Source organism: Herpailurus yagouaroundi, unplaced genomic scaffold, assembly GCF_014898765.1.
Source record: "Herpailurus yagouaroundi ecotype Mexico unplaced genomic scaffold, PumYag 139, whole genome shotgun sequence".
Classification (NCBI taxonomy): domain Eukaryota; kingdom Metazoa; phylum Chordata; class Mammalia; order Carnivora; family Felidae; genus Herpailurus; species Herpailurus yagouaroundi.
In genome coordinates, this window is record NW_024412394.1 from 36,424,282 (window position 1) to 36,447,421 (window position 23,140).

The 23,140-nt window shown below is 38.8% G+C and overlaps 1 protein-coding gene across 1 annotated transcript in view; it reads right to left on the reverse strand.

Annotated features, from left to right (window-relative positions):
• TMEM30A (transmembrane protein 30A) overlaps positions 1-15,538 on the reverse strand; it is a 39,438-nt gene extending 23,900 nt beyond the window's left edge. The window contains 2 exon segments of the mRNA XM_040473974.1: positions 15,004-15,351; positions 15,353-15,538. Of these exon segments, the coding sequence (XP_040329908.1) occupies positions 15,004-15,351; positions 15,353-15,523 (519 nt within the window). The 5' untranslated portion in view covers positions 15,524-15,538.
• Between the last annotated feature and the right edge of the window lie 7,602 nt (positions 15,539-23,140).

Here is a 23,140-nt window from a genome sequence, read left to right on the forward strand (position 1 = left end):
GAGAGACAGCGCATGAGCGAGGGAGGAGCAGAGGGAGAGGGAGACATGGAATCCCAAGCAGGCTCCAGGCTCTGAGCTGTCAGCACAGAGCCTGATGTGGGGCTCAAACTCACCAATCATGAGATCATGACCTGAGCCGAAGTCACACACTTAACCGACTGAGCCACCCAGGCGCCCCGGAAATCAATTTTAAAGTCATTCATTGTATTTTAAAATAAAATTGGTTATCAATTGTGAATACACCACTGTTTTATTAAACAGTGCTACCAAATCTTCATACTTTGCAACTAAAATATAGATTAAAAACAACTTTGCTATGATAAGTAGATATTGTAGGGGCCAAGGGCAGGCAGCCCCAAGATGGGTCACTTTGGCATGAACATTATTTTAAGTTAAAAGCAATCAAAACCCAGCAGATTGAGGAAATGCCCTTCACTTCCCCCTCAAATGCTTACTTATACCAGGAAGAGAGCCTTAACAGAGATTCCTCTTTACCTAAGAAACTTACCTACACAACAGGGCAACCTTTGCTTTCCCAACACCTCCTTTCACCTTCCTGCTAATGGCTTTTTTCTCCTTTGTATCCTCAGACCCCTATTGCTCTCCTTCGCTCATATATAAACATCATGTTGCTTGACTGCTGGGATTTCGATGACTGTATGCATTCCCTGTAGTATATTATCAAATTTTATTTTCTCTTGTTAATCTGTCTCATGTCAATTTGATTCTTAGTCCAACTAGAAGGACCCTGAAGGGTAGCAGAAATTCTTCCTCCCTGACAATATAATCCCAGGACCATCTTAACTTTTAGAGTTTGAAATAGAATTTTATAATACAAAGTTTTTATATATGGCATTTAATCCATTTCTACCAACAAAAAAAAAAAATTACTTTCAACAAAGTTTTAGTGTATACCTTAAAAGTCTTACTAAGGTATCAGGTTACAAAAATTGCCTAGGAAAAACTAATGAAAAGGGCATTGCTAATTATGCTCCAACCTATATAATAGGGTAGATTAAAGGAACAGACAAACTAATATGAATAAAGCAGACCTTTCTATTTTGAGGAAATACATGATCACCTCTATATAAAATACTGTTTTTGTATAGTCATACAACTGATGTCCAAACATTAGTGGCTTTTACCTATGTCTCAAGCGCTATTTTCTGACAATAACCTCATGCTACCTTGTATCATGTGGCATCCATTATACTCCCCTCTCTAAATTGTCACTGGTCTTATCTCTACCCCCAGTCCCATTTTATTTTCATAGATGTTGAGTTCACTTGGTTGTGTTTCTTCCTTCCTACTTGGAACTCTTAACCATCTCTATTCAAATTTATGGTGATCTTTTGGGGCGCCTGGGTGGCTCAGTCGGTGAAGTGTCCGACTTCAGCTCAGGTCACGATCTCACGGTCCGTGAGTTGGAGCCCCGCGTCGGGCTCTGGGCTGATGGCCCAGAGCCTGGAGCCTGCTTCCGGTTCTGTGTCTCCCTCTCTCTCTGCCCCTCCCCCGTTCATGCTCTGTCTCTCTCTGTCTCAAAAATAAATAAACGTTAAAAAAAAATTTTTTTTTTAAAAACAAATTTATGGTGATCTTTTGAAAATTAACTCATACATATATGATTTTTTAATCCTTTTTGGTTGTGCTTCCCTAAAAATTTGACTTAAAAAAAAATCAATACTGATGATTCATTGAATCCCTTAATCTTACACCCAACTGTTTTCGTTTGATGTCTGTAAATGGTACTGAAAAAGGACTTTAACTACCTCCATTTTGACCTCAGTCTGTACTTTCTAATTGATTAAGTTCTTTCCAGCTTATCTCTTAACTCAAGCAAAAGACCCTCTGGGAAAGCATCCCCAAGATGGGAACTGAAACGACCGCCCTTCAAGCAATAAGGAGTGCCCTGAGCAAGCAAGAGTCTGTAAGACTGACTCCAAGACAATGACTGCCCAGCCCTTTACTGCCCACCGGCATGTACCCACTGACCTTTGTCCCACATTTTCCTTATAAAAATTTTTTTAGGGGCGCCTGGGTGGCGCAGTCGGTTAAGCGTCCGACTTCAGCCAGGTCACGATCTCGCGGTCCAGGAGTTCGAGCCCCGCGTCAGGCTCTGGGCTGATGGCTCAGAGCCTGGAGCCTGTTTCCGATTCTGTGTCTCCCTCTCACTCTGCCCCTCCCCCGTTCATGCTCTGTCTCTCTCTGTCCCAAAAATAAATAAACGTTGAAAAAAATTAAAAAAAAAAAGAAAAAAAAACACTAAATATAATCGTATATGTGAGACCTGAGAGCTGAGAACAACAGCCAACTTAGTGTATTGATGAACAATGTTATTAGATGCTCTAATGTCATATAATCATCCTTAAATAAATTTCAATTAATTTTAGAAATCAAACTACAAATCCATGTAACTGGTAGTTGGTCTTTGGCTTCCAAATTTTCAGAACTAATATGTATACAACAGCACTTACTTTTAAAATAAACCCCCCCAAAAAAATCTGTGTTGGTGTGCAGAGCAGTGAGTTTATTTTATGCCATTTTTAAAATCATGCACCCCCCTCCCTCGCTGCAACATTTGCCAATCAACTTGTTTGCTAAATTTTCGGCACTATCTAGATACTGTTCAACAGGCAAATGTGTTTTGCCTTTAGATATAGATGGATGTAGAGAGCAAAATGGAGTTTCTTATGACAAGCAGGAGCCTGTGTCAAGCAATGATGCAAGTAGTTAAAGGTACTGCAGCTAGGAGATATCGCCAGGACCAGCATCAGCTGACACCCCAGAACTGATAACAAGCAGAACCAGAGGAGATATGCAGGGGCCCAAAACTGATTAAATTCCTTTAAAAGGGAGAGGATTTTTGCAGCAAAATGTCACTCTTCAGACTTGACCTCTATGTCTGACCACTTAAAAAAGGCAACTGCCACCAAAGGCTCTGCCTGATTATCTCTGAACAGAACTGAGATCCTTCACTGCTTGAACATAATAAGCAGCAAGTGCCCAGAGCTGACCTGGGCCAGATGAGGTCTTATCTCAACTGCGCATCCACAGACTGACTTTTTAACTTCCTATACCCTTCTGTTATCTTGTTTGTTGTATGGCTTATCTTATGTTCTGCTCTGTGTGCTGTGTAAGAAGTCAGGTTTAATCACATGGTGAAATGACACTGAGTTTGGAATCCTGAACCTGCTTTATAATTGTGATTAACTCTGTTCTATTATTGAATAAAGCTGAGATTGTGGAAAGAGACAACTCATGTGTGTGCCATCATAGAGTGCTCTTGACAATGGATATCATATCATACAAATTTCATCTTCTACTCTATAACATTTTCCTTGGCTAATTTCAAGAATTCCTTCAGACCCACAGTACCATTCAGATGATCAATAAACTGTTTTAAAATTTCTTGATTGTACTTATTCGGTTTATGAATTTGTTCATTAAAACGTCTTACCCCCTATTAGATGCCAAGCATTGTGCCACAGGATGGAAAAACATAATGGAAAAATACACTATTCATACTACAAAAAAATTTAGACTAGTGAAATAGAAAGTCATGTTAATAATTACAGGATATAATTTGATAATGTTATGTCAGGCCATAAGCTAGTACTTATGGAACCTGAGAAACATATATATCAGGTGGGAAAAGGGAGGAACCAGGCACACTTTCCACAGTGTTGACAGAAATGAAATTTGAAACAAATGGCAGAATAAGAAAAGGAAGGACATTTCAGGTAGACCTGGCAGCATGCCACATTCCAGAAACTACAGTAGTCTGCTATGGCTAGAGCAAAGGGTCGGGGAGTGGTAGGAGGTGAGGTTAGAGAATAGAGAAGTATTTATGATAGCATAAAGAAAATTACATTCGTTAAGGGGTCTGAACATTAGCCTGAATACTAGAGGGGGCCATAGGAGAAACTTTAAGCAAGAAAATGAAATATTAACTAGTCTTTCAAAAAGTTCACCCTGCTAAAGAAAATACCAGACTAGGGCGCCTGGGTGGTTTAGTCTGCTGAGCCTCTGACTCTTGATTTCCGTTAAGGTCAAAATCTCACAGTTCATGTGATCAAGCCCTGTGTCGGGCTCTGCACTTCCAGTGAGGAGCCTGTTTGGGATTCTCTTTCTCCCTTTCTCTCTCTGTCCTCGTCCCACTCCCCCCTCAAAATAAAGTAAACATTTTTTTAAAACAAGGAAAAGAAAATATCAGACTAGAAGCAAAGAAAACAGAATGTCACCACAACAATCCAGGTGGGAAATGTTGAGAACACAAACTAAGAAAAGGGCATTGGAAATGAGGAAAAGACAGATTCAAGATACATAAAGTAGAATCTAGAATCTACAGAACTTTAGTACCTAGAGATGGGATGATGACAAATAAGTTTAGTTTGACTTCCAGGATTTCTGGTGTGGAAAAACCCGGTAGATGGTGACAGCATTCACTGTAAGGCAGGTGCACCATGCTTTTTATGTTGCTAATACAAAGGTCAGCTCTCAACACTCCCTTCATATGAACTAGCAGCAGCAGCACTGGGCATTGCTGTTCACCTACTCTTCCTCAAAACTGGTTTCTAGCACACCACACTTACCTTGTTTTTCTCCTACTTCACTGGCTGCTCCTTTCCAATCCCCTTAGCTGTTCATCCCCATCGCCCCAACCTCTATATACACTGGAGTGATTCAGGGCTGTCTAGATGCTCTCACTTTTCTTTGACCTATAACCACTCTCTTGACTTCATTTTATCTTGTCTTTACTATCATCTGTGTTAATTAACCTTCAAAACATGTAACCAAAGTATTAACCTTCCCCCTAGACTCTTATATTCAATTGCCTGCTCATTATTTCCAACTTGGATGTCTAAAAGGCATCTCATCCTAGCAAGTCAAAAATGGAACCCTTTTTTTTCAGCCTCTCACACTCACACCCTTAGTACTACACCAAAACTTCCTCTATAGTCTTCCACCATCTCAATAAACTACAACTCCATTCTTCCAAAGTAGGTCAAAATATCTTAAAGTTATCTTTGATTCTATCATTTCTCTCACCACCACCCCCACAAGTCTACTACCTGAGAAAATTCTATTAACTCTATTTTCATAATATATCCTAAATCTAACTGCTTTTCACTGCAACCATTCTACTGTGGCCACCATCATCTCCTGCTTGAATTATTCCAATAGACCCTTATCTCGTTTCCCTGTGCAGGAGCCAAGGGCAAGCTGCTCCAAGATGGGTCACTTTGGCATAAAGATTACTTGGAGTTAAAAGGCCATCAAAACCCAGCAGATTCAGGAAAAGGTCTTTACTTCCCCCACAACTGCCTAAAAATAATTTAAATAGAGGACCTGCTCCAGGAAGAGAGCTATCATCATAGATAACTACATTATACTATGAACTACATATGGTAGACAGGGAGGAACCTACCAAGGCCTGTTTGATCAAAGTCTTCTATGCCCTATTGTTTCTGAATGGCCCAGCAAACATTTGTTTACCAAACAATTATGTCCCTGTGAACTACATTTCTTCCCTTTAAAGTTCCAAGCTTCTATCCCTTCTCCTTAGTTTATTATGACACATATATCTCATTTTGCCTGTTTTTGGAATTTCCATATCTGTATGGATTCCCCACATGTACACTGTTAAATTGGATCATCTCATGTCAGTTTGATTCTTAGTCCAGCTAGAAGGACTTTGAAGAAGACAGGACACTCTTGCTTCCCCCAAACCCACTTCTACTCTTATCCCCACAGGTAATATTCTCTGTATCATGGCCAGAAATGACTCTTTTAACCATAAGTAAGATCATGTCACCAATCTGTGTGAAACTTTTCAATAGCTTCCAAAATCCTTATCCTTACCCATATGATGTGCACCCCATTACTATACCACTCAAACCCTATCTTCTACTATTCTTTCCCACTTCTCACTCTACTCCAGCCACATTGGCCTCTCTGCTATTCCTCAAACATCCTATTAAACACACTCTTCAAGACTTTTGCTCTTACTATTTCTTCTGCCTGGAACATCCTTCCCTCAGTTATCAATATGGCTCATTCCCTGACTTCTTTCAGGTCTTTATTCAAATACCACTTTACTGAGGCCTTCCCAGACTATTCTATTTAAAATTGTCAATCATTCTTCAACCCTTCCTATTCCCTTTCCTTCCTTTATTTTTCTTCATAGCATTTTACATCCAACTATCCAATATACTTCAGATACGATAAATTAAGGAGCAAGTTAATGAAAGATAAGAATGGACATTATCAACAAGTGTGGACCCTTCTTTTCAAACAGACTGTGGAGAAAAAAAAGAATACAGACCAGCAACTACAGGAATGAAAACAAAGGGTAAGAGTGCTAGGATATGAATTCTAGCTATGTGATTAAGCAAACGACTTAATCTCAGAGTTAACATCCCCTTCTTAAAAAAAAAAAAAAAAAAAGTAATAATAACATTATCATGTATCACTATATCAAATGACACATGGATGTAAAATTTTTAGCAGGGTAAACACTCAAAGTTAAGTCATTAATATTTTTATTACTACACAGAATTAAGATAGGACTTTTCATTTTTTAAGAGGTAGAACTAGAACACACTTACATGTTGAACAGAAAAGGAAAAAAGAGAGTCTGAAGAAAATAAGAGGGAGGTAATGATATTCAATATTCCTTCTATTAACATATTTTTAAAAAATTTATCAACAAAGTGATACACCTGATTTGCATTTCACATATAAAACAACACATAATGGCTTTTACTATGAAATCAAGTTCAACTCACAACTATAATCAATATAAAAATGCAATCTATTTTTCAGTGTCTAAACTACTAGACTCATACAAGATGATTTAGCTCCATCTAGCCAACATATTACTACCAGACAAATCTTCCTATATATAGCCCAATTTTGCAGAGACTCCTAACATCCTCCAACCTCAATCTCTGTGCTACCTTTCTTCCATAGTTGAAAACTCAATTACTAACTATGGAGAACAAACTGATGATTACCAGAGGGAGGGCTGGGTGGGTTGGATGGGTGAAATAGGGGATGGGGATTAAAGAGTACACTTATCATGATGAGCACTGAGTAATATATAGACTTGTTGAATCACTATACTGTACACCTGAAACTAATAAAACACTTTATGTTAACTACACCAAAATTAAAAATCTTAATTAAAACACACACACACACCCACACACACAAACACACACACACACACAGGGGTGCCTGGATGGCTCAGTCAGCTGAGCATCTGACTCTTGGTTTCGGCTCAGGTCATGATCTCGTGGTTTCATGAGTTTGAGCCCCACATCAGGCTCTGTTCTGGCACGGCAAAGCCTGCTTGGGATTCTTCTCTGTCCCTCTCTCTCTCTGCCCCTCCCCCGCTTGCGTGTGTCTGTCTCTCTCAAAATAAACTTAAAAAAAAAAAGAAAAGCAATTTCTCTAAAAACAACACACACACACACACACACACACACACACACACACACACACACACACCAATCTTATTATCAAAATAAAGACCACATTTCCAGCCTCTAGCCTCCCTTATAGTCATGTGGTCTTGTTACTAAGTGGAGGAGTACGTGGCAGCTTCCATGAACCTTCTTTAGAAGGCCTATCCCTTTGTTCTCTATCCCTTCTTTCATACCTCTGTCCGGAAAAGGATGTGACAACAGAATTTTCTCCTCCATTCTGGCCTGTCAGCACGGGATCCAATCCCTAAGAATGGCAGAGCAGTAAACTAGACAGAATGAGGACCCAGTAAAACAACCTCTACAACTAGCCAGAAACCAAGTTTCTAAGGGATTTTTACATGAGAATGAAAATCTTAATTCCTCCTTGTTGAACCCAATCCTAATGGATACACACTGTATCAATCACTGTCACTTCCCTAGTTCAATATACTTATTATCAAATACTCAAGTCTATCCACAACCTAGCACTGGGTTATTTGCCCTTATTCCGATTTTCTCTATACGTTTTGATTTCCTGTCACTACATCTCTGTTCATACTAACCTTCTTTCTTGGAAGGCATCCAACCTCCCATTTAGAAGTGTTATTTATCCTTCCAGTTCCAGCTCAAAGCCCACTTCCACCACAAACCTTTCCATGGTTATTGGAGACAGATGTGATCTTATCTTCCTTTGAAATATTAAGGCATATTCTATTTGTGCCACTCAGCTAGCAATGTTTAGTTTTCCTTTTAGGTGTATAATCTCATCTACCCACCCCCTCCCCCCACCCATCCCAAAGGATTCTAGCCACCTTAAGACAGGCTCTCTGCATGAGCAAAAAAAAAAAAAAAAAAAATTAAGAGGCCCTGTCCAAACATTTTTCTAACATTCACTATATCCAGAACAGCACTTTGTGTACAGAATGTGTTCAATATCAATTAAAACTCCTGATAAATTTAATTCAGCCTATAGAGTTTTTACCACCAAAACCCATTATGTCCTTTATCAGCTAAAATTCAAGGGTAGCCTGTCCTAATGTCCAGATTGTAATAAAATCTGTTGGATATAAACACAGTTTGTGAACATGGGAGTGTAGCTATCTCTTTCAGATACTAATTTCATCTCCTTTAGATATATGCTCAGTAGTGGGACTGTGGGATCCTATGGTAGTTCCTTTTTTAATTTTTTGAGGATCTTCCATAAAGGTCGTACCGATTTACATTCCACTGAGTTCCTTTTCTCTACACCCTCTCCAACACTTGTCATTTCACATCTTTTTGTTAAGAGAGTGGACCTTAAGTGTTCTCACCAAAGTGTTTACACTAAAAAAAAATTTTTTTTAAACAGGTAATTGTAGGTGACAGATGTGCTTATGAGCTTGATTATAGTGATCATTTCACAATGTACACATATATATATATATCAAACCATCACACTGAACACCTTAAAACATACAATTTTTATTTGTCAACTATATACCTCAATAAAGGTAGGGAAAAGGTTTATACTAAAGACAATAGTCCATAACTTATCCTAGAAAGAAAGAGGCTACTGGGGGAAGAGGAACTACATACAGTTCCCCTATTTTAAAAAGTTAATATTAAATGTCAAAAGCATACAAAGCACAGTACAGAATACAATGATAAACTGTAGACCTGCCCATTAGCTTAAATACAAAACACAAAGAATCAGAGGTAAAACAGAACAACAGATGTAGATGACTAGATTAGTTTAAGAGTTATATTTCTCAGCTTTGTTTTGCTACCACTATAATTGTTCCTCTAAATCAAACTTCCACTTCTTCTTAGTAATTCTAAAAATACATCCTATTCCTAAGAAACAAACTGAATTTAATGTGCTGGGAAAGGTGGAATTTGAAGGACATGCAGTATTTACACTATATAAGAAGGACTGGAAAACTTCCATTTTTGAATGTGAATTTGTCTTAAAGGAAATCAATGTTAAGACCTAAACAGGTCACCCAACAAAATGCTGAGTAATAAGGTAAATCATTGTAGGTATTAATTAGATTAATTTTTTTTAAATGGCATTTTAAGTACCCCTTTGAACTAATAATTACATGCTAAAGAATTTATCTGAAATCCTTTCTTCAAAGTAAAAATTTCAAAAGCAATTTTTTTTTACCTTGCTTGAACTTAATCTGACTGTGACAAAAAAAATGAAAAATACCACCTGAGTCAAGATTAATGTTAAGTTTAGCTAAGGTATTATATATCTATTAAATGTGTACAAAGAAGACTGAACACAAGCAATTATCAGGGATCATTATACCTACCTTGAAAGATTACTGAGGACTAGAATGTATAAATTAAACACTGCTATTTTTGTAACAAATGCTAAATTTGCCTGTATGTTTCTTTAAAACTTGAAGTCAAGGGCAGGAAATTCTTTTCTGTAAAGGGTCAGAAAGTAAACACTCTGGACTTTGCAAATCAAGAAGCAAGGTCAAGGATATTATGTAGGTTCCTATATAACAAAAGAAAACAACTTTGCACAAATTTTTATTGATGAAATTCAAAATATAATAATAACAATGGCATACAATATTTTGGTAATACAGGTCTACTAATAAGAATGGAATTATTTGGGGGAGGGAGGGGTAACATTTCATGTAAGTGACGTCCAAAATTAGTGTTCCCTATCATCAAATCAATTGCAATTGTTCATCTATAAAACCATTCATTCTCAGTTCTTGAGCTTTACAAAATGGTCTGGGCCAGCCATATTTACTTTGTCATATCTTGCTCTAAGTACTAAAGTTACTTGAGAAACAAATTAAAACACTACAAACTTCTTAATTTCCAAGAGTCAGCTTCTAAGCAGCTGCAATTCATTTGAATATCAAAATTTTAAACTTCTTAACATAAAGTGCCTTATCTCTAACAATCATTTCTACACAGCAACTTATTCCTCCTTGACTCTTAGCTGTAAGTTAAGCATACACAAAGAATAATACTAAATGCAGAAGAGAAATCTAATCATCTTAAAAATCTTATTATGGGGGCACCTGGGTGGCTCAGTCGGTTGAGCATCCGACTTCAGCTCAGGTCATGATCTCACGGTCTGTGAGTTCGAGCCCCGCGTCGGGCTCTGGGCTGATGGCTCGGAGCCTGGAGCCTGCTTCTGATTCTGTGTCTCCCTCTCTCTCTCTCTGCCCCTCCCCTGTTCATGCTCTGTCTCTCTCTGTCTCAAAAATAAATAAACGTTAAAAAAAAAAAATCTTATTATGTAAGAATCCAAGTTACACAGGAGTACAAACAACAGATAAAAAATATTTTTATCAGAAATTAGGGAAACAGAAAATAACCAGAATTAAATAATTGAGGCAGTAAATGACATAAGATAAAGTAGAAAAGAGGTGGAATTTCTCTATCAAACATGCTGGCAGCAAGGGCGTAGTGGGTGGGAGGGTTCCTATTCCACTAAAAGTTAATGAAAACATTAACTTGAACCTTTTGGTACTATTAACTTGAAGTAAATAGTTAGTTTTTAAATTTACTCTGAATATTACTTTGAAAAATGTCTTCATCTGATTCTAACCATTAATTTAAAACAATATAACTTCACACTGATAAATACCTTTGCAAAAGTTAAGAATATTTCATTACCTTTCTCAAGTTAACTCTATTCAAGAAATATCTCAGCCTCACCAACAAGGTCCCAAGACTAGAAAATCATTATTTTTGCCATAAAAGTATGTGACTGACTCCTACAACTGCCAAATTAAAGGAAATATTCATTCCTTGCTGCTAATATTAAATGAAGACATTAAACCTTAGTGTTGAGATATTAAATATTTAAAATATTTTCTTATGAATGATAAAATTAACAACTTTAGTTTTCTAACAACTTCATTGAATTAGATGGTGGAAAATCTAAAACCCAACTAAACAAGACATACAAACCTAACAGGATGGAGCTGGGAAGATAATACTGCCACATAGAAGCATTAAAATTTAAAAATATCTTTTCTATACCCTTTTCAGGGGAGTCCAATGTGCTCTGTAAGAGTAATTTTTTAAGATAACATTTCTGGGAGAAGGGTAAAGACCCATCGATTTTTGTGTCTCAAAAATATGGATTTCTGATCTTATCAGCACTTTAAACTAAATTACAAAAGCATTCTTATTTGACAAGTCTCCTCTGGCCTAGTAATTTGATGTAATACAGCAAAGAAAGTTCTTAAAATTTCAAAATTGAGGGGTGCCTGGGTGGCTTAGTCAGTTAAGTGTCCCACTGCAGCTCAGATCACGATCTCACGGTTCATGGGTTCAAGGCCCACGTTGGGCTCTGCACTGACAACTCAGAGCCTGGAGCCTGCTTCAGATTCTTCATCTCCCTTTCTCTACCCCTGCCCCACTCACACTTTGTCCCTCACTCTCAAAAAGAAATAAACATTAAAAAAAATTTTTTTTTTAATTTTCAAAATTGAGGAAATAAGCTAAAGAGGTGTAAACAGCTTACAGTGTAGAGACTGGCAAGAACTTCTCATTACCCATTTACTTTTAATAACCCTCAACATATTTTTTTTTAATTTTTTTTCAACGTTTATTTATTTTTGGGACAGAGAGAGACACAGCATGAACGGGGGAGGGGCAGAGAGAGAGGGAGACACAGAATCGGAAACAGGCTCCGAGCCATCAGCCCAGAGCCTGATGCGGGGCTCGAACTCACGGACCGCAAGATCGTGACCTGGCTGAAGTCGGACGCTTAACCGACTGCGCCACCCAGGCGCCCCAACCCTCAACATAATTTAACCTAAACTAGTGGCTAACAAAAGGTGGAGAGCTGGCAGAAACAAGCATGTATGTTTTGGGAATGTTCCCTAGTTTTTCTAATATTTCACATTGGTTCTAGTCCAGAACCAATTTTCTACATATTTAACAGCCAAATTAATTTTTAAAATTCTATTTACACAACTATCAGCATTGGTACAAAATTCCTAATCATTACCAATTTTCATTTCATCTGGTTCTAAAGGTGATACAATTCAAATATGCAGCATTTTAAAACTCATGTTAAAGCTCGAAGTCATAGATTTTTAGAGTTGAACAGCATTTCAGAGATCATCTAGTCTGAATCTTTTGATTCTTCAAGAAAAAGAAACTGCGACTCAAAAGTATGCCTATGATCACAATCTAGAGAGTAACAGAGCTGAGATCTCAACTCTAATGCCTTGAATCTTCAGTGCCCTTTTCATCAGACCAAGGCGCAGGAGACTCCTCAGCCCCCCGTGATTCAGAATCACATATATGAGAGCTAGTTAAGAAATTTCCATTTCAACAACTGCTTACTTATTTCAGAACCCAAAAGTCTTAAAGAAAGTAAATATTTATTTTCATAGTATATTAAACATTAACAGAAGTTAAGTTCTGATAATTTAGCAAATACCCATCATATAAAATTCTAAATTATTGCTACTTTCATCTTATTATCTTAAGTTTAATTCAAATGATCAAATTTCTAACGTTAAATTCTTTTCTTCTACTTAACTACAAACATTGCAGTAGGATTCTAGTGTAGTGTACAAGATCAAGGCTGGGAATCAAGACATCTAGGTTTTTGTCTTAATTTTACAACACTCTGATAGCTTAGTGACAAATATCAATCCCTCTGACTCCATTTCTCATCTCCTGATCAGTGATTATCATATTGAAAGGAACTACTTATTGTAAAAACTTAGTGCCAGGAATATTACCTATATTGTTTCTAATTCTCGTATTTTAGAAGAGAGGCATCATTCACCTATTTTACAGGTGAGGAAACTTAGGCTTGGAGAGATTAAATTTTCCAAGAAACTGAGCTAGTTAGTTAGTAGATGAGCTGGAATTTAACCCTACCTCTGCCTAACTCCAACCTAGAGCCCATGGATCCCTGCATTACACTGTTTTTGCTCAGATCTTAATATGTATGATCCTACTGTGGTTGGGTGAACAAGTACTATCTACATATGCAGGACACTTAGGGAGGTAAAAAGGATAAAACAAAAATACATGCTGAAGAAACATACTGTAGCACTTTCTCCTGTTACTAAACAAAAATGAATTTTTAGTAAAACATTTAAAAACTATGCTATTGGGGCGCCTGGGTGGCGCAGTCGGTTAAGCGTCCGACTTCAGCCAGGTCACGATCTCGCGGTCCGTGAGTTCGAGCCCTGCGTCAGGCTCTGGGCTGATGGCTCAGGGCCTGGAGCTTGTTTCCGATTCTGTGTCTCCCTCTCTCTCTGCCCCTCCCCCGTTCATGCTGTGTCTCTCTCTGTCCCAAAAATAAATAAACATTGAAAAAAAAAATTTAAAAACTATGCTATTTATACTATTCTTATTAGTATTATTAACATCAAAGTGAGCACTGTACAATTAAAAGACAAACGGATTTTGCTTTTAGAAGTAACATCGTAAATTATACCATAAAATAGGTATTTTTGTTCCTATTCCATTAATTGAAATAAAATTACTCTGAAAGACCCATTAAATCACATGCACATATTTAAAGTATTTAATAAAATTAGAAAAAAAATGGCATAACCTAACAGAACAGAAGGAATCATGAGAAGATACCAGTTCTTGCCCTTCCAAACAGATAACTATACCCTTCGATATACAAGAGGATGGGCAGATTTTAATACAGGGCATCTCTACAAAGCATTTACATTCCAGTATCAACCTATCTTCACCACTACAGATAGATGAAGATACTATGATACGGCCCCGACAGTCAAGATGCTTTCCCAAGTTTCTATGTCATGTTTATAACAGTAAAATGTTCAGTGGATAGTGTACAACTAATTCTCTGCGTAGAGCCCTTGACTCTTTTCCAAATTTAAATTCGGGGCGGGGGGGGGGGGTGGGTACCAGAGCGATGTATTTCACAGTGATTAAGCGTAGCTTAAAAGCAAACCAGAATTGAAGATTCTGGTTACCTTTAACCTATATCATGCCTTACAAGTAAGAGCATGTATTAGCCCCAAATGAAAACTTCTGTGCGCACTTCGGTTACGTGTCCGAATATGTGACCTGATAACACGACAACTTTGCATAAAAATCATCAATACCTCTATGACTCTGGCTCCTTTCCTAACAATGGCCAACGTGTTAATCTCTGTAATCCCTACACGAGTAATGACTCTGACCACATCAGTTCTTCCGGAGTTACATCCAGATCTAACTTCTCCCCCCCCCCCCCCCGCTTTTTTTAAACCTCCGTTGGAGGCGAAAACCCCGACCGAACCACACAAACCGCGCACTGAAGGGGCGGGCGTTCTTCACCTGACCCACTCCCTGCATTAAACATCCATTCCGTCCGTAACCCTGTAAATCGCAAGAGGAAACTCGGACAAAACTGCAAATATAGAAAACAACACAGAAAGAAAAAGAAGAAACAGAAGAGAGGGAAGACGCGGGGGAGGGCGGAGCCCGCCTGTCAACCTCCAGGGAGCTGAGGTTGGAGTGGAGCGGACCGGGAGGACCCCGCTCCAGAGCAGCGCCAACTCCCACCGCCGCTCCCTCCCCTCACCTCGATCTCGCGGATGTTGTTGGAGGTGACGAAGATGCCGATGCCAATGGGGATGAAGATGAGGCCGATGATGAAGAAGGTAGGTAGCACCGTGCCAGCCGTAAGAATGGGCTGCCAAGCCGGCAACCGTTGCTGTTTGAAGGCCGTGTTATCCGGCCTCCGGTTCTTAGCGGTGCCCCCAGGAGCACACGGGGGCCCACCATCCACTTCATCCTTCGCGTTATAGTTCATCGCCATCGACCCCCACGGCGCGGCTCCGCGAAGCGCAGGTGGACCACCCAGGGGACCCGCCTGCTGACCCTGACAGAAGACGCGCAGGCGCAGGCGCCGCCGCCACCTCCTCTGTAAAGGCGGAAGAGGCGGGACACCCTTCCGCAGACTGCCGCCGACCGGAAGCGGGAGTCGGCTGGGGACGCCAGAGGGAGGGAGAGAGGAAGAAGGGAGAAGACTGAGGAACAAGGGGAGGGGAAAGGGGAGGAGGGTAGAAGGGGGAGGGAAGAGGCGGACGCACCCTGATCATCTGCCCTGTGACGACAAAGTGAGGGCCTCAATCCCCCAGAGCGTGGACCTACGTTGCGCCTGCGCCGCCCTGGGAGCGAAGAGGTCTCGACGCTTACGCCGTACGGTTGTTTTAACTCCTCGCGCCGAAGCTTCTGCTCTCACTCACCTGACTGTTGCTGTGGTTATCATGGCGAGGGCCGTTTGGGGACGCAAGTCCAGCCCACTGGGCCCAAATCACCTTCCTCAGCCCTGGAGCTGCTGAAGTCTTTCTGGTGGCTTTGGCGACAAACAGGTTTTTGTCTTGCCTCGAAGCCCTCTGAGGGGTATCGGAGCATTTGAAAGACCACACCAAGCCTGGTGGGATTGGCAGTATTTGCTTAAGTTATAAAACCGCGACTTTCTCTTAAATATATAAACCTCTACTCAAGGCGCAAACGTAAACGTTAAAGTGAGATGCGTGATGAGTGACCCTACTGTACTGTAAGAATAAATCCTACCAGATGGTGAACGCTATTAGCTTACCTCTAAGCTATTTTCTCTTCCATTAATGGTCTTTATGTTAACTTTTACCTTATTTAATGTGTCTGCGTTTCTCCTTTGCACTTTAAGAAGTTTCTTGTAATAAGCTGTAGCTTTTTATTTTACTATTGATAATTTAAAAAGCCTCAACGAATTATGGCAACACTATAAAATGAGATACTATGTAGACACCTTAAAACTGCTGAGTACTGGGGCGCCTGGGTGGCGCAGTCGGTTAAGCGTCCGACTTCAGCCAGGTCACGATCTCGCGGTCTGTGAGTTCGAGCCCCGTGTCAGGCTCTGGGCTGATGGCTCAGAGCCTGGAGCCTGTTTCCGATTCTGTGTCTCCCTCTCTCTCTGCCCCTCCCCCGTTCATGCTCTGTCTCTCTCTGTCCCAAAAATAAATAAAACGTTGAAAAAAAAAAAACTGCTGAGTACTTAATGACCCTCGGAAATATTACTGATATAAAAAATAACTAAATTACACCTAAATAGTATAAAGCCCAACTAAAAAGTAAATAGTGGTAATATCCATTGACTGGATGGAGGATACTTTTTCTCTGTTTTTTGCACTTTTGTATTTTCCACAATTCCTGCAATAAGCATAGATTTGTTTTTGTTTTTGTTTTTGTTTTTTAGTTTATTTATTCTGAGAGAGGAAATCCCAAGCAGGCTCCAAGCTGTCAGCGTAGAGCCCCCATGAGGGGCTCCATCTCAGGAACAGTGAGATCATGCCCTGAGCCAAAATCAAGAATCAGATGCTTACCTGACTGAGCCACCCAGGTGCCCCAATATTTTTTTTTAATTTCATACAAGTCACATTATATTGGAGTCTTTGAAACCGAAACCAGAAAGTAAATTATAGTATCTGAAAACAAATACCCAAACTTTATTATCTGTTAGGCTTTGTCTGTATTTATGCCTTTTGTAAGGTAAGCCAAGGAAAGGGAAATGAAAAGAGTGTTTGGGCCTCATAATTTACAATTAAATACATTTTCACAATGACTACAAGTCTCAAGATGTGAGCCAATTAAGATCTGGCAGATAATTGGCTTCCTTGGTTTTGCCCTTATATGACACCCATTATCTCTCAAATTCTTAGCCCTGTTGACATAGGTGGGTCTATTTTGTTTTGATCTGTGCAAGTTTATTTTAACCTAAGGCTCAAATGGAAAACATTCGTCTATCACAGTTAATGGAGAAGGCATGGAATGCCTTTATTTTGCTAAGTCCTGTCAGTAAAACTGTGTATAACAATATTAGACATACTGCAAAAAATAAAGCATGAGGCACATTTTTTTTTCTCCCCGTTTTGGCCTATATTATCACATCCACTAAATGTCATAGTTCCTTAAGAGATTTGCTATTTCAGCATTCTGTGTAAATGGTCAGTTATTTTGCCCTAAGATTTTTGTTGTTCTGTTATGGAACCTGGTCTGGATCACCCCACGGAAGAACCAAGCTACACTTGGATATCTTGGAAGGCAGGAGGTTTATTTTATACCGGTGGGCTCAGAGATCATTCTTCAGAGGTCTGAGAGCATCAACAGAGGGGACAGTTGATAGTCTGTTACTTCCACATTCTTCATTAGTAGTAATTTGGCGCCAGCCACGAGCAGGGTGGGAAGAAAAACCCAGAAGGGGAATCTTCAGGCAGGGACTGCAATCCCCGTATCAGTCCTGTTGGCCATCTTATAACAGGTTTTTCCCTATCAGGTCTAGTGATCTGAATGATGGCAATATGTTTATCTGCTTTTTTTTTTTTTTTAGTTGTGTTTGTCATAGCAAAGATTAACAACTTGTCTCTTTTTTTTTCTTATTAGAAATTCTATTTTGACTGAAACAGTTGTAAAACTGAAAGCTTCCTTAGATTCCTTACATTTTCCTTTTTCAAAATCTCTTGATGATAACCTTAGAGTTCCTTCCCTCCCCCCTTCCTTCCTTCCTTTTTTAATTTAAATTCTAGTTAGTTAACATACAGTGCAATGTTGGTTTCAGGAGTAGAATTCAGTGATTCATCACTTACATACAACACCCAGTGCTCATCACAACAAATGCCCTCCTTAGTACCCATCACCCATCTAGCGCATCTCCCACCCACCTCCCTCTGTCAACGCATAGTTTGTTCTCTATCATTAAGAGTCTCTTGTGGTTTGTTTCCCTCTATTCTTTTTTCCTCTCCTTCCTGTATGTTCATCTGTTTTGTTAAATTCTACATATGAGTGCAATCATATGGTATTTGTCTTTCTCTGATTGACTTCACTCAGCATAATACATTCTAGCTCCATCCACATCATGGCAAATGGCAAGATTGAATTTTTTGGATGGCTGAGTAATATTCCACTGTGTGTGTATACACACACACACACACACACACACACACACACACACACACACACACAAACCAACATCATCTTTATCCACTCATCAGTTGATGGACATTTAGGCTCTCTCCATCATTTGGCTGTTGTTGATAATGCTGCTGTAAACATTGGGGTGCATGTACCTCTTTGAATCTGTACTTTTGTATCCTTTGCATAAATACCTAATAGTTCAATTGCTGGATTGTAGGGTTGTTCTATCTTTAGTTTCTTTAGGAAACTCCATACTGTTTTCCAGAGTGACTGTACCAGTTTTCATTCCCACCAACAGGACAAGAGGGTCACCCTTGCTCTGCATCCTCACCAACACCTGTTGTTTCTTGTGTTGTTAATTTTAGCCATTCTGATAGGTGTGACATATCTCATTGTGGTTTTGATTTGTATTTCCCTGATGACGAGTGATGTTGAGCATCTTTTCATGTTTCTGTTAGCCCCTCTGGATGTCTTCTTTGAAAAGGGTCTATTCATGTCTTCTGTCCATTTCTTAACTGGGTTGTTTGTTTTTTGGGTATTGAGTTTAATAAGTTCTTTAGAGATTTTGGATACTAACCCTTTATCAGATATGTCATTTGCGAATATCTTCTCCCATTCCACAGGCTGCCTTTTAGTTTTGTTGATTGTTTCCTTCACTGTGCAGAAGCCTTTTTTCTGGATCAAGTCCCAATAGTTCATTTTTACTTTTCTTTACATGTCTAGTAAGAACTTGCTCTGGCCAAGGTCAAAGAGGTTTCTGCTCTTACAGTTCCTTTTCCTCCTTGTGCTGTGCCATCACAATATGCTGCTTTACCGAGCTAACATTTTTTTTATATCCACATCATTATTTCAGGGGACTCAATTTTATAATTTCCGTAGTTACACATTGTTTTATGATACTCCTTACCAGGTAGGTTTTATTTGTTTGTTTGTTTTTGTTTTTTAATTTAATCTGATAAAGTAGAAATTCTTTTTTTTTTTTAATTTTTTTTTTTTTAACGTTTTATTTATTTTTGAGACAGAGAGAGACAGAGCATGAACAGGGGAGGGTCAGAGAGAGGGAGACACAGAATCTGAAACAGGCTCCAGGCTCTGAGCTGTCAGCACAGAGCCCGACTGTGGGCTCGAACTCACAGACCGCAAGATCATGACCTGAGCCGAAGTCGGCCGCTTAACCGACTGAGCCACCCAGGTGCCCCATAAAGTAGAAATTCTTAAAGGAAAATGTTAGTCAGCATTTCTAGGGTAACAAAAGCCGGTGGTTGTTCTCATAGTGGATTACCAGTATATGCATTTCTCACTGTAGGTATGACTGTGTGTGTGTGTGTGTGTGTGTGTGTGTGTGTATGTGTGGGTATTGATACATTTAGATAACATTTGTGTTGTTCAAATGATTGTTCATTTGCTGATTCCTAGTAAAATAATTTATATGGCTAAATGATTTTGATTAATGCCAACTACCAGATCATTGTAATAAGTATGCAATGATTGCATAAGCCCAAATATAAAAGTAAATCCAAAACAATAAAGCAGTCAAACCCCATGATCTGAAAAGATGTATGTAAATAGCCTTTGGCAGGGTAGTTTTGTAATATTTTTTTTTTTTTTAGCTCAATTGCTCTGTTCAAGTTACTGAACTAGTTAACCAGAAACATTAAGGTAAAAAATATTGAATAATTATTGAGTAATTTAAAGAAGAAGAGGAAACTGAAACTGGGCTTTTTACTGTTTAGCCAAAGTGCCAGATTTGCTCATTAGACTCTTTTGAGTGTTTGAGTCTGCTTTAGCTCTCTAGCTTCTAGCCATATTTAAGCCATTTCATTCCCATGTGTAGTATAACAGTGTTCCAAGACCTCAAGTTAAAGAGACCTAAGAAATGTGGTATAATTTTTACCAGCATGAATTTAAGAGAAAGTTCTTAGAGACTGGAAGTGGTTTGAATTGTTTTTAGTGACTATGTAGTATTTTTGCTTGTTTATTTTTGAAGCAAAAATTTTTTTTTTCTATTCAGTTAATGGCAGCTTACTTTAGAGAACTTTGGTGGGACTAAATATCCATTCATAATCGATAAGATTTTTAGGAAAAAGATCATATAGAATTTGTAAAATAAATTTAATTTGTTATATTTATTGCATCAGAAATTGATTCCAACTGACATTGAAAATTACTACTTTTAAAGTTGACTTCTTCCTGCCTTTTTTGTTGTGTATTTATTAAACCTTTTCAGTTAGGCATTTAAGAAAATTCTTTTGTTTTCACACTGAGAGATCTGGTTAGCCTGAGGTCATTGTGCTGAAAGCTTTTGCAAGTTCATGAATAATAATCATAGTAGTCAGAAACACAGTCAAACAAAATATTTTAATGGTTAGTCTCATTAGAAGAAAGAGTAGACAGCCTAAGAACTTTGTTTAGGGAAGGAAATAAGGTTTCATTTCTCATAATTCCACACTTTATTTAAATGAAAAACTATAACCCTAGTAAGATTTCAGACTTTAGTACTCCCACTGTATAGACTCTCTAAGTTGATTACATCCCATGGGATATATTTTCCAATAGGTGCCATCAATTATAGATAAGGTCTTTCCTTCAAATATGACATTACCATCTCTCAGTTGACGGCCAACTGACAGATGTTACATGTATAATAGTGAAATTATTTTTTAAAGGAGACAGTCAAAAGAAGGAAGAGACTTATTACTCCATGAGAATAGAGAGATACGGGGGAAATGTTTAACCTCTTGGGCTGCCTGGGTGGTTCAGTCGCCCTGGAGCCTGCTTCGAATTTTGTCTCTCCCTTTCTCTGCCTCTCCCCAACTCGTGCTCTGTCTCTCTCTCAAAAATAAATAAAAAAACCTCTTACAAATAATGTTTGGACTATTTTTAGACATACCTACATTTTTCTGTTTTTCCAGGTTTTAAATTATGGGAAGTCTGAGGGGAGGGAGAATTAGCAGGCATTTCATTATTATTTGTTTTTTTAAACACTTGGGTCACGTCTTTAAAATAGCTCTAACATATTTTTGAAGGATGACTTTCACAAACTTAAATGTGGAAGTCAACTTCTATTGAGACTGAGAAGTGAAACAAATTTTTTTGTCAATGGAACTAAATATTTATGACAACAAGTAGCCAAGACCTCCTAGGACCTCCCTCTGATCAGTGCGTGGTGAGGGACAAGGTATGGGTTCAACAGACTGTTCACAACATTTTTTATTTTCACTGAATCTTCTGAGAAGAATCTGTACTCACTGTCTTCAATTCCTAACCTGTCCAACCTGTTGCTCCCCCACTTCAGACCCCACTTCTGCTGAAGCGGCCTTGCTAACTAATTCCTGCTCATCCTTCAAGATGCAAGACAGTAGCCAATTTGAGGAGTCTTTTTTTGTCCCTCAGGCTAAGCTAAGAGTTTCTCTCTGAGTTCAAGGCAACTTGTACATACCTCTATTCTTGCACTTAACTGTAGTACAGAAAAATATGTTTTTGTCTGTCTTTGCTATTAGATTATAAGCTGCTCAAGGTCAGAGACTTTTTATTTGTCTCGATATTTACAGCACCTGGAAAAATGCCAAGGTCTTAAAGGTATTCAGTAAATCCTATTGAACTAACCTGACCTACGCTCAACTCACATTTTAGTGGAAGAGACATCTTGGCAACAAACAACTGAAAAATACAGAGGTCAGTGCCATATAAGATGTATGCACAAGGAGTTATAGGAGATGCCATACCTCATCCTCTTTGTGATGTCAAAAGTTAAACTGTGAGGAAGTGGGTCCTAAGGCCTGAGTGACATTATGGCTCTCCATGCAGGAAAGAATAGGATCAAAAATAAAAGAACATAGAGAAAGTTGAACCTTATACTACACTCATTATTAATGATTTGCAGGACTCCATACCCTAGCTGATCATGTGCTTTTTCTCAGGGGCTTAGGTTGTTTCCCTGGAAACCAAGATTTCTGGTACCCTCCATTTTGGGGAAATACTCTGTTAGCTTATGTAGTCCATTTGTCCCACTTATCTACTTGCAACGACGCTCCATGTGGGAACAAATGCTTGGCCTCTTTGTGAATTGAAAATGACTGAACACACTTTTCTTGTTAAAATGGCATAGGCCATATGGTAGTCTGATAAGATGAAAGCCCTTTGTCTTTGCAGAGAGCCTATCTTCCCTTAAGATCAGTGATGGAGAGTCTTGTTTAATACTCTGCATCTAAACTCTGCATCTAAAACCTTCAGTGGGCACAGAGGTTTCTACAAGGGAAGGATCAGCAGGCAGAATAATTTGGTAAGGAAGATCTGGCACAGAATACTTTGGCTAAGGTACTACTCCTAGAGGAGCAACCCTTTGGAGTTAAGTAAGTAATTGGGTGCCTACAAAACACCCTGCCACTTTGACTAAATATATCCTGCTGTCAAAGAGGAGAAAGAAATGTGTCCTAGGAGCCAGAAGCCAAAAATGAGAATGGTGATGGCCATGGAAAATGTCTGTGAAGATTGGGGAAAAGGACATAGAGCATCTGGAAGAAAAGTGGGAAAAGGCCTCTCCCTAGAAGGAATTATATTGCCCTTTGCAAACATTTATCCAGTATCTTAGATTCACTATGAGGAATATGCAAGTTCTGTCTTTAAGAAGCTTACAGGCCAACTGGAGAATAACTTTGTACACCAATACCAGTCAATATAAGGCAATATAAGAATGGGAAAATGGACTACTGAAGAGAAAGGAAAAAAATATTTTCTTCTTAGAGATGCTTATCTCTGAAAGA